General features: G+C 54.6%; 1 protein-coding gene across 1 annotated transcript; it reads left to right on the top strand.

Moving 5' to 3' along the window:
- The first annotated feature begins 4,742 nt into the window (after positions 1–4,742).
- On the top strand, positions 4,743–7,651 carry LOC144274738 (C-type lectin domain family 2 member D-like). The gene is made up of 3 exons (XM_077833797.1): positions 4,743–4,862; positions 5,813–5,916; positions 7,564–7,651. Exons 1-3 carry the CDS (start codon positions 4,743–4,745, stop codon positions 7,649–7,651), a joined length of 312 nt encoding a protein of 103 aa, XP_077689923.1.
- The last annotated feature ends 3,559 nt before the right edge of the window (positions 7,652–11,210 follow it).

The following is an 11,210-nucleotide window of genomic DNA, read 5'->3' as shown; positions in this document are numbered from 1 at the left end:
ACTGTTTGGTCAGCCCCAGGGGACCAAGGACAGAGCCTATGGAAGGGCCCCGGGGAGCTGGCAGGAGGGGGAAGCAGCGATCAGAGGGGTCGGGGGTGGGGGGAGCAGGGGAGGGCAGAGGGAGGACAAGGTTTCAGGAGGAGGACGGGCAGGGCGGGCAGGCCAGGGAGGGCGAGGACTGAGCCCCGATCGGAGCTTTGCCCAGGGCCGGGCGGGACGCCGCTTGGGCACCCGGCCAGCCCGGGAGAGAGGGGGAAGGTTTGTGGGGAGCGGAGCGGCAGGGAGTCCAGGGGTTAAATGGAGGTGGGGATGAGGGCGGGGATCGGCCGCTGTTGCGGTGACCCCCGGGCAGGGACGTATCCGCTGTTCAGACCCACGTGGGAATGAAGCTGGCGCGGGGGTCACAGGGAAGCCGGTCGCTCTTCGGTCGCTCTGCGTCTGCGAACTCACTCGGCGGGATCCGCTGCGAGCCCACCTGGCTGCTGGGACCTCAGCTCCTCCCTGGGCTGCGGCGCTGGGCGTTCTTCCCGGGGGTGAGACTCCGGGTCCCAGGGGTCCCTGCCCGGGCCGCGGGTGGGTGGGTGGGTGCTGCTGGCTGCTCGGCGGTGGCTGGCTCGCTTGCTGCGCGGCGGGGTTTGCGGGACGGTTCCAGCCACCGCTGGACTGGGGCGAGGGGGGACCGCGGGCCCGAATGGGGAGGGGGAGGGGCCGGGGCGCGGGCCCGAATGGGGGGCGGGGCTCGGGCCCTAATGGGGGGCGGGGCTCAGGCTCAGGGACCAAATGGGGAGGGGGAGGGACCGGAGCCCTAATGGGTGGCAGGGCTCGGGCTCGGAGCTGGGGACCGCATGGGGGGCGGGGCTCTGAAGGGGGGTGGGGCTTGGGCGGTGCCTGGGGACCGCATTGGGAGGGCAGCACAGTGGCAGGGGCCGGTCCTTGGCCGAAGGGCTGGGACTCTGGGCCAAAGGGTGGTGATTCGGGGGGCAGGCCCTGGGCCGAAGAGCGGGGGGGGTTCAGGAGAGCCCCCCCGGAAGGGAAAGGAGGGGCTGGGCAGAGGAGCGCTGGACACTGATTCAAGTCCCACCCTTCAAGGAGGGGGCTGGACCAGGGACAAGGTTGTTTCGAGCACCAGCCCCTCCCCTTCTGATATCCGACTCACACTTACTTCTAGGAGGATTGTGTGTGTGAGAAGGGTCTTCTCCCCCACCCCCCAGCTGGGTGCCTGTCACGGGTAGGAGGGGCCCGTAGGACATCAGGTCTCTGAGGCCCTGGGGGCAGAGAGGCCGATAGGAGTTAAGGGGTTTTAATCATCATGGCACCGCCTTTGGCAGGGGGTTGGGCTGCTGGGCAGGGAACAAGAAACCACAAATGGCCTCCCCCACCGCTGACCTGTCCTGCTTGGTCCGTCTCGGGTTCAGATCGGCTGGAGAGTCTGGAGCAGGGACGGGGAGCCAGGGCCAGGACCTCTGCCTCGGCTTTGCTGCTGCCAAATCGGACCCACTCAGACCGAGAGGAGCCGACCCCAGCCCAGCACCTGCAGCAGCGTCTGTGGCCTGAGTGTCGCTGAGAGCGACAATGGGGCCAGCAGCTGGGTTGCTGAGAGCGAAGAGCCGCTGTAGGAGTTGTGTGTTAATGGCAATGGACACCTGGAGACTGGAGGGAACCCAGGTAATGGGGCATCTCTGCCTGGGGGCAGGCTGGAGAGAGACACTGAGACTGCCTGGGGTGCTGGAAGGGGGCGTGGCCCTCCCACTTTTTGTCACTGGCCCCGCCCCTCACCCTCCTCTTCCCCCTGAGGTCCCCCCACCCACCTCTGGCTGGCAGCTGGAGTCCAGGCAGTTGCAGGGAGCCGTGGATGACCCTCCACTTGCCTGGGGTGGGGGGCTGAGAGCAGCCCCAGGTCCGTATCCCTCCCCCCAGGCTCCCTGCCCAGAGCAGGGGGAGGGTCTGTAGTTCCCCACAGCTGCGTCTTACCATGGCCCGGCTGCTGCTCTGAGGCCCTGCTACCCAGCCAGAGCCGGATCTTGGTAACAGCCCCAGGGTAGCTCTAGGGAGACATGGAGCCTCCATCTGCCCTTGGTGGGGGGGTCTGCCTGACCCTCTGGGCTCCTCTCCCAGAGTGTCTGACGGAAGGAGCAATCGACAGAACGGTGCCTGTTCCAGGGCAGCTCCAGCCCCGGTGCTGTCAGTGAGACGTGTCCTCCCAGCCCTGCCTGACGGGTCTTTCTGTTTCAGACCCTCCTTGGAACTGCAAGAAAAGTCCAACCCGTAGAGTTGTCGTTGCACTGACAGTTGTATCGTCTGCTTTGATCGCTGCCATCATTGCTCTGGCAGGTGAGTTCCCAGCTTCCGCCCCGCTCCCTTCCCCTCCATCTACGATCTCCGTGCATCCCATTCCCCCGTGACCTACCACGGTCGCTCTCTCCTTCCGGCCTGTCTGGCTTCTGCCCCTGGGACAGAGGATTCCTGGGGGATCTTCCTCACCGACCCTCCTCCTGCTCCCTCCCAGACCCCTGCACCTGGGCACTCTCTGTGTCGGGACGATCTGACTGACATTAGCCCCCCCCCAGCCCATCTCTGAGCACTTTGGACCCAAGTCGCCTTTGCCATGCGCCATGAAACAGTCCCTGTCCAGGGTGTCCAATGGGACAGGGTGCAGCGCATCCCTGAGCCCTTTGCCTTCCCTGTGTTGCTCTGAGGTTACCAGCCTGGCCTTCCTGGATCTTCAGCTCACGCCTGTGGCCGGGCGGCAGGTGCTGCCGTGTTACTGAAATGAGCCGTAGAAGTCAGTCGAGACCCCTCCACCAGCGCAGTGTGGAAACCCCCCAATCGCTGAGCTTGGCCATGAAGGGTCCCGTAGCACCATTCACACCCCCGGGCTGCCCAGACAGACAGCGTGTGCTCGTGCAGAGGGTGTCTGTTTGCCGTGCACATGAACCCTGCTGTATCCCCCCGTCGTCGGGGACAGGGCATGCTGGAGACTGTCGGGGATGGGATTTCTCTACTGCCCTGGGATCTGATCACTGGGCCCCAGGAGGGTTTAGCAGCTGGCAGAGGGGATTGAATCCAGGTCTGTCTGCATTAGGAATCCTCTGTGCCGATGTCATGAGATCCGTGCAGTTGAATTGGTGCAAACCGCTAAAGGAGACGCACTGCACTGGTGCACAAAGGAGCTTGCCTTGGTGCAGTTTGCTGCAGGAAGTTACCAGAGCAAACCGCACTGCTCCAGCGCATCTCCAGGAGGTGCTTGCCCGGATGTCACTGCATCACTGTGATTATACTGGTGCAGATTGCTCTGATACAGATGGGCCCTGAATCCCAGCTCCCTGCTGTAATGGCAGGCTATTGCAATGGGCAGCATTGGCTCTCACTGTGTAAGGTGGGAATCTGTGAGCTTAGGGTTGGTTACACACCTGCAGGTGCAGGGAGCTCTGCAGAACATGTGGCATCTGACCTGGAGATGGATGGTGGAGACAGCCTGTGCCATCAACTGTTAGTCATTGACTTCTCTGCTCAGTTCAGTAGGGCAGGGGTGTGGGCTACCGTGCACTGGACAGTTAAATCTACAGGGTCAGACATGCCTTGTGCGTGAGGCGAACACATGCTCCTTTTCTGATCACCGCTGCCACGTTTCCTAACTCTTCCAGACCTAGAGTGTCTGTTCCTCGCTGAGCGCCAGCCACATGAGAAGGCTTGAAAACCAGCTACCGAGTTACTGTGGTGCAAACAAAAGTGACGTGCTCAAAAACATCTGGAGGGGTTTGAATCCGACTCCTCTCAACTAGACAGATCTTTCAAATCCTCTTTGGTGTCACGTATGGGTGACCCCACTGCTGCTCTTTCATGGCTCTGAAAGGGTTACACTGCCGTGAGGGCTTCCAGAAAGTGCCTTTCTTGCTGCTGTGTTTGGGGAGAGAAAAGTCTGCAGGTAGGAGGTGAATTAAGTTCCATCATTCCTGGCCCACAGTGCAACAGGTCGCTTCCGGTTGCTGTGCTTTCTGGCGCCCCCTTGTGGCTTTCATGTCCCTGTGTGAAAGTTCCCAAGTTCTTCTCAGTTGTTCACCTGCTGTTTGTTGCGAGGTTGAACGTCCAGCTGTTGATCTTGTGCCTGGGGTGAAATGCTCTGAGCTGTGTCAGTCCCTCGCAGGCTGGGAGTGTCCCTGGAATCCTTCTTGCCAGGCAAATTTACAGTGACAAACGTCTCCGTCCCCCTGCGTCTGATTGCCATGGTCCAGCCCCAGCTGGGGGTCCCAATGGGCTTGGCAAGCTGGCCAACTGACTGCCTGTTTGGCCACAGTCAAATACTCCAGCGAGAGCCCTGGGGGTAGGAGGCAGCCTGCCTTTCGGATTGCGTCTTGGAGCCTCACTTGTGTTTTCCGGAACCTGGTTTCATTGTTTTGCCTTTTTTTTCTGAGCTAAAATAACTCAGTGAAGTACATTTTAAAAAAAAAAAATTAGGTAGATCCGTATCTATCGAAAGCTAAACCTACTGGAGAGAATGACGTCTTGCTCTTTTTTGTTCCTGGCGGGAGGTAACCAATTCTGATAAATTTGGTATTTTAAAATATCTGACCACTCTTTGACAGATTTGACTGGTCAGTTGACCAATTTTTGTACCAGTCAAATGCCCAATTCTAGGTGTAACTCTTACCCTCCATGTGACTGTCTCATTCTCAGTACTGACATCTCAGCTTTCATCAGCTGATCTGTGCCCCCCTGCTGGCCCCTCGTGCCCGGACGGCTGGATGGGATACCGAGGGAAATGCTACTATTTCTCAGAGATGGAAGGGAGCTGGACCGACAGCCGGAGCCGCTGCTGTGCACCGGGTGCCTCCCTGGCTGGAATCGACAGTGAGCACGAAATGGTGAGAGACTCTCGAATTGCCATACACTGATCTTGGCACAGTGGTGGCTGCTGCAGTAGGACCTGGGCTCTGCCCCGTGGGGTGAGGAGCAGCTCTGAGCCCTCCCGTGCTGGGAGGCCAGAGTGAATGAACTTCCAGCTGCTGAACGCCAGCCCAGGCTGGGCCCAGGGCCCTACTGTCTGTGTGTGATCACAGGGATTGCCCATTCTCAGCTGCCCCCCTCCCCAAATAGGGAGACAGCTTCTGTCTAGGGCAGGGCTGGCTCAGGCATCTCCTGGCCTGCTGGCTGCTGGAGTGGGACTGAGAACCCAGCCAGTGCTCCTGTTGTGGGGATGGGAAAGGAGCAGCCAGCCGAGGAGGCGGGGGAGGAGGGGATCCTCTCACATTGACTTCAGCTTGACTCGCTCCCACTTCAGCTTGACTCGCTCCCTCCTCCTGCCTTGCTGTGGTGAGCGGGGGCTGATCTGTGAGAAGAGACGTCTCTGCAGAGAGCTCAGACCCAGCAGCTGCCTCCAGCCCAGGGGGACTTGGGGTATGGGTGACTGGGAGCACAGGGGTGGGGCTGCTCTGTGCAGGGGGAGGGTTAATACTGCCTGGGTGATCTTGTACTTTGCAAAAGGCAGAGGAACACCCCCCCAAAAAAAAAAAATAAACTGAGCACTCTTCAATATGGGGGGAGGGATAGCTCAGTGGTTTGAGCATTGGCCTGCTAAACCCAGGGTTGTGAGTTCAATTCTTGAGGGGGCCATTTAGGGGTATGGGGCAAAAATCTGTTGGATGATTTAATTGGGGATGGGGGTGGGACTAGAAGATCTCCTGAGGTCCCTTCCAACCCTGATACTCTATGAATATGCAGCTGGGATTCTCTGCGGCACAGAGCCCTGGAGGGGTGGGGGTGGGGAAGCACTGGAGCTGGGGCTGATACCTGCTGTCCCTCAGCTTTCTTGAAGGCGTTCCTGCTGCGCCATCAGGGTGTCCAGGACCACTGGATCGGCCTCCGGAGGGAACAGGGTCAGCCCTGGAAATGGACCAACAGCACCAAATTCAACCACCTGTGAGTCTCTCTCACCCCTCTGTACTAATTCCCTGGGCTTGGGATTCTGGTGTCTGAGCTGTTTGAGTTCAGGTAGATCCACCATTCAGTGCTAGTGAAACAACCAGACACGACCCTGGTCCGTTCGCGTCCTGCGTGTATCGGAGACCGATGGGAGCCGGCATGTCCCTGAAATCTTGGCTCCTCCCCGCAGCACGGTGCTGGGCCGGAGACAGAGCCCACCATAGCCAGAGATGCCCTCGCAGCGCGCTGGGATTTCAGCTGGGACACTCGCTGTTCTCCCCCAGCCCTCTTCAGCAAGGTCTCTGGGGTGTCTGACCCCCCCCACCCTCCCCCGGGGAAAGGAGGCAGCAGGGAGCTCAGGTTAACAGTGGCTGCTAGAGAGGGCAGCATGCCGAGCACTGCATTGCAGGTGCAGGTCCCGCTGGGGACTGCAGCCGGCAGGTTTGAGTGACTTGGCTGGTGAGGCCTCTGAATCCGCAACAAGGCACCGATGTTAAAGGAGCCTGCGGTTCACAGGTGCTGGACGCCTGGGGCTCCCACGGGAACGGGGTACAGTAGTGATGGCTGCCCAGCCAACACCCCGCGATGGGTTTCAGTGGGCTCCAAGTGTGATCACAAAACCAGCGCTGCTTGAACCCTGGGACTTCAGGACTAGAAGCATGAGCCTCTGCCATAGGACTGAAAGAATCCACTTCTTGAACTGAAACCCCCCCCATTGATAAAGCTCTTTTGCAGGCCAGCCATTAGAGGGGGATGGAGACCCCCCCACTTCTCTGGTCTGGGTTACTTCAGTACTTTGAAAAATCAGGCTCTTTTGGCGCTGGGTCAGGGCTCCCCAATGGACAGTCCCCATTCTGCTGTATTGAACCCAACCTTTGGATCCCACCTGCTTCCAGCCTCACTGGGTCTGAAGAGCTACCAGACACTGTCCTGAGTTCGGGCCTCTGTGGCACTCTCCTGGGGTACAGACTCCCTGTCTGGTATGCTCCTTAGGATGTGGGACCCTGCAGATCAGCTGCTGTAGGATCCAAAACCAGTGCTGAACCCTCCCAAATCTCCCGAGAGGCATGTTGTCCCTAGAGCTCCACCCTCCACACCAGGTGAACTCTGGGAGAGTCACGTGAGGGTTACAAACAAGGAACACATGCTTTCACAAAGGAACTTCTTCAACACTCTCTTTTTCCCCCATCCCCAATGGAAAGCTCAAGAGTTATAGATCAACGGAAAAGGAAACCCCTGAATGCAATTTCTTCTTTCAGTGTCATCTTGGTTCTGCTCCATGTGTTTCAAGGAGGCGAGATCCCTCCTGTCCCCCGCTTTTCCTGCTCAGTCGTCTGGTTCTGGTGATGGTCTGCCCCTCTTGTTAGAGGGCTGGTCCCTTTTGACAATCAGTCTAACAAATTCTCTCTGTCCTGCTGGGGACTGTCCATTCTCCAGGACCCCTGTGGGCTGCTCAGCATAGAGGGTCAGGAACAGTCAGCGGTTCTGCAAAGCCCCCGCTGTCCTGAGCTCTGCTCCAGAGGGGCTGGGAGAGTAGCTGCTCTGCACTCAGGCCTCCACTGTGGAGAATGGCTCCCCTGGCTGGGACTGGTGTGAAATGCCTGGCCTCCGCCTGACTACAGCTCCCTGGCTTCTGTGTTGCAGGTTTCACTTAAGAGGAGGAGGTGACTGCACGTATCTGAACGACGAGAAAGGGGTCAGCAGCTCACGGTGCTACATGGGAAGACAGTGAATCTGTAGCAAACCTGAGGTGTATGTGATGGTGTCATAAATATAAAGGGAAGGGTACACACCTTTAAAATCCCTCCTGGCCAGAGGAAAAATCCTTTCACCTGTAAAGGGTTAAGAAGCTAGGAGAACCTCGCTGGCACCTGACCAAAATGACCAATGAGGAGAGAAGATACTTTCAAAAGCTGGAAAGAGGGAGAACATCAAAGGGGTCTGTGTCTGTCTGGGTGAGGCTTTTGCCAGGGACAGAACAGGAATGGAGTCTTAGAACTTAGTAAGTAATCTAGCTAGATATGCGTTAGCTTATGATTTCTTTAAATGGCTGATAAAATAAGTTGTGCTGAATAGAATGAATATTCCTGTCTGTGTGTCTTTTTTGTAACCTAAGGTTTTGCCTAGAGGGGTTCTCTATGTTTTGAATCTAATTACCCTGTAAGGTATTTACCGTCCTGATCTTACAGAGGTAATCCTTTTCTTTTTACTGTTTCTTCTATTAAAATGTTTCTTTTCAAGAACTGAATGCTTTTGTCATTGCCCTAAGATCCAAGGGCTTGGGTCTGTGGTCACCTATGCAAATTGGTGAGGATTTTTACCAAACCTTCCCCAGGAAGTGGGGTGCAAGGTTTTGGGGAGGATTTTGGGGGGAAAGACGTTTCCAAACAACACTTTCCCAGAAACCCGGTTAAACATTTGGTGGTGGCAGTGGAAGTCCAAGGGTAAAATAGTTTGTACCTTGGGGAAGTTTTAACCTAAGCTGGTAAAGTAAGCTTAGGAGGTTTTCATGCAGGTCCCCACATTTGTACCCTAGAGTTCAAAGTGGGGAAGGAACCTTGACAGATGGGAAAAGAGACTGCACTCGAAAGGGGCTCGAAATGAGACTCCTAGAAGTGAAACTTACACAACTCACACCTACTTGAAGGAGCCAAGATCTCAAAATCAGGCAGTGGGGCCCTCAAGCAATAAGTGTGTCTTGTTTAAACTCGTTTAAACTTCGTATTCGCCTTCTGCTTTTGAACCTTTTAAACTCAGGGTCACGTTGTCAAGCTTTTCTCTGCAGCTGAGAGGGAGTGATCTCATGAGAAGGAGTCTTTCCTCATTTCCCCAGCATGTGGCTAAGGGAAGGCCTTGTTCGTTTAGACTCCAGAACAGCATTTCTCAAATGCAGCCAACAGCCGATTGTTTTGCAGCCACAAGAGCCTACAAAGTGCCCCAACAATCGCTCAGATGTGAAGTATTAAAGGTGTCTTCTAAATGCCATAAATCCTCATGCGTGCTCCCTTTTAAATAGTACCATGCCGGCAGAGCTGAGCTACATAGGTGTGGTTTTCTTTCAAGTCACAAAGTGTATTCTTTGGCTAAGAACATAAGAACGGCCATACTGGGTCAGAGCAAAGGTCCATCCAGCCCAGTATCCTGTCTGCCGACAGCGGCCAACGCCAGGTGCCCCAGAGGGAGGGAACCTAACAGGCAATGATCAAGTGATCTGTCTCCCGCCATCCATCTCCACCCTCTGACAAACAGAGGCTAGGGACACCATTCCTTACCCATCCTAGCTAATAGCCATTCATGGACTTAACTTCCATGAATTTATCCAGTTCTCTTTTAAACCCTGTTATAGTCCTAGCCTTCACAACCTCCTCAGGCAAGGAGTTCCACAGGTTGACTGTGTGCTGTGTGAGGAAGAACTGCCTTTTATTTGTTTTAAACCTGGTGCCCATTAATTTCCTTTGGTGGCCCCTAATTCTTGTGTTATGGGAACAAGTAAATAGCTTTTCCTTAGTCACTTTCTCCGCACCACTCATGATTTTATAGACCTCTAACCACTGTGTTTACATCTCATGTTATTGTAGCTCTGTAAGTGGCTATGGGCCATCTCACTGCGTGGTGTTTGGGTAGGTTGCGATTGTTCATGGGGGTGGGGAGGGAGGTGAAAAAGTTAAAATGTGACTGGGTATCAGAAAGTATTTCAGATAATCTAGTGCCAGAAAATGACCTTGAATGTGACAGCAGGTGGCTCCTCTGGGACCTTCTGCTAAGAAAAGCAAAACATAGAAAGAAAAAGAAACACTTCAGCACCAGGGGGAAAGGCAGTTTCCTGTGTTTCCGAAGCCATCTGATTTCATTTCTGAACAAGTTGCAGTGTGAGAGAGAAATTCATCAAATTGAAATGTATGTCGTGCAACGTCCCTACAGCACTTGTGCAAGGAAGTTGAACCAAATTACTACGGTGAGCTTCAGAGGCGCAAGCTGTTAAATGATGCAAAAACCAAGCTGAAAAGACAACAGCAACGGCTCAGATTTTGTTGTTACTGTTATCATTATTATTACTGGGCTACGTTGATTGGGTTTTTTTGTCTGTGAAAGAAACTTTGGACATATTGGCAGATACATTCTTTCATTATTAGTCATTATCCTTTCTATTATGTAAAGCATTTTTAAATTTAGTTCAGAATTCTTGTACAGCCGTCCACCTTTGACCAAAAAAGCAAAAGAACAACAAAAAAGACAAGACTGTGCAAAGCACTGGTTTGTTCTGTGCTTAGGTCCAGTAAAGATAAGACACAACTGTACCTTATATTTATTATTGAGTCTGCAAAAAATCCCTATGTAAATATGCACATGTAATTTATTTTTTGTTTTTCCTACAGTTAGTTCAGTATTGTCAGAGCCTCATTCTGAGGCTGCCAAAAATTTGTGAGAACCCCGGTTCTAGAAAGTGTTAGAAAACAAAATCCTATGTAACCATTACTTTCCAGTATTTGCAAAAAGAAAAGGAGGACTTGTGGCACCTTAGAGACTAACCAATTTATTTGAGCATAAGCTTTCGTGAGCTACAGCTCACTTCATCGGATGCATTCAGTGGAAAATACAATGGGGAGATTTATATACACACAGAACATGAAACAATGGGTGTTACCAGTATTTATTCACTCTCGCTTGCATCTCTGTTCTTTGATAATAAACTCATTCCTGTTCTCTGTATATCTAAGTGCTGGGTTCTCAGTAGAGTGGTTGGCCTGAATTGAATCTTACAAGCTGCTGTGGACCGCGCCTGTGGGATTAGAGTCACAGTTCTGCGTGTGCTCCGGGGAACGGGCTGAGCACTCCCGAGGGACGCTCAGAGGCTTTGGGAGTGTCTATCACTAACCTGTACACAGAGAGCGAGGCCTGCAGGGGGCTGGAAGGTCAGGCTTGTGCTGCCAGGGGTGGTGGTTTGAGAGAGCTGACCCATGGCAGGCCTGGACAAGGCTCCCCCAAAGGTGCCTCGTTTGCCTGCTATGAATCACTCAAACGGGCAGCCGTCCCCGGCTCATTCCACCCCTGCACCCCCCAGGTACAACCCACACAAGGCATTCGACCAGGGTGAGGAGAACACCTGCAATGCCCTGTCACCTGACGTGCTGAATTTGCCTCTGAGCCCATTTTCCCTTCCAGCTTGGGACTCCTTGTTGAGCCAGACATGCTTGCCAGCTGCAAACACAGACCCAGGTCTGGGCCACACCCCTAACGCTGCAGACTTTCACCCAAAACTGCTCAGCAGGTCACCTGTCTCCAGCACCCAA

The sequence above is a fragment of the Eretmochelys imbricata genome, chromosome 14 (assembly GCF_965152235.1).
Source record: "Eretmochelys imbricata isolate rEreImb1 chromosome 14, rEreImb1.hap1, whole genome shotgun sequence".
Classification (NCBI taxonomy): Eukaryota; Metazoa; Chordata; order Testudines; family Cheloniidae; genus Eretmochelys; species Eretmochelys imbricata.
Note: the sequence above shows the minus strand (reverse complement) of the source record. Positions and strands in the feature narration are given on the sequence as shown.

Bases quoted from the DNA above. Each gene is read 5' to 3' on its own strand.
- LOC144274738 (XM_077833797.1), top strand. From the start codon at position 4,743: ATGGGATACCGAGGGAAATGCTACTATTTCTCAGAGATGGAAGGGAGC. The intron at 4,863-5,812 runs GTGAGAGACTCT...GCTTTCTTGAAG, and splicing joins TCGACAGTGAGCACGAAATG to GCGTTCCTGCTGCGCCATCA. The intron at 5,917-7,563 runs GTGAGTCTCTCT...TCTGTGTTGCAG, and splicing joins AGCACCAAATTCAACCACCT to GTTTCACTTAAGAGGAGGAG.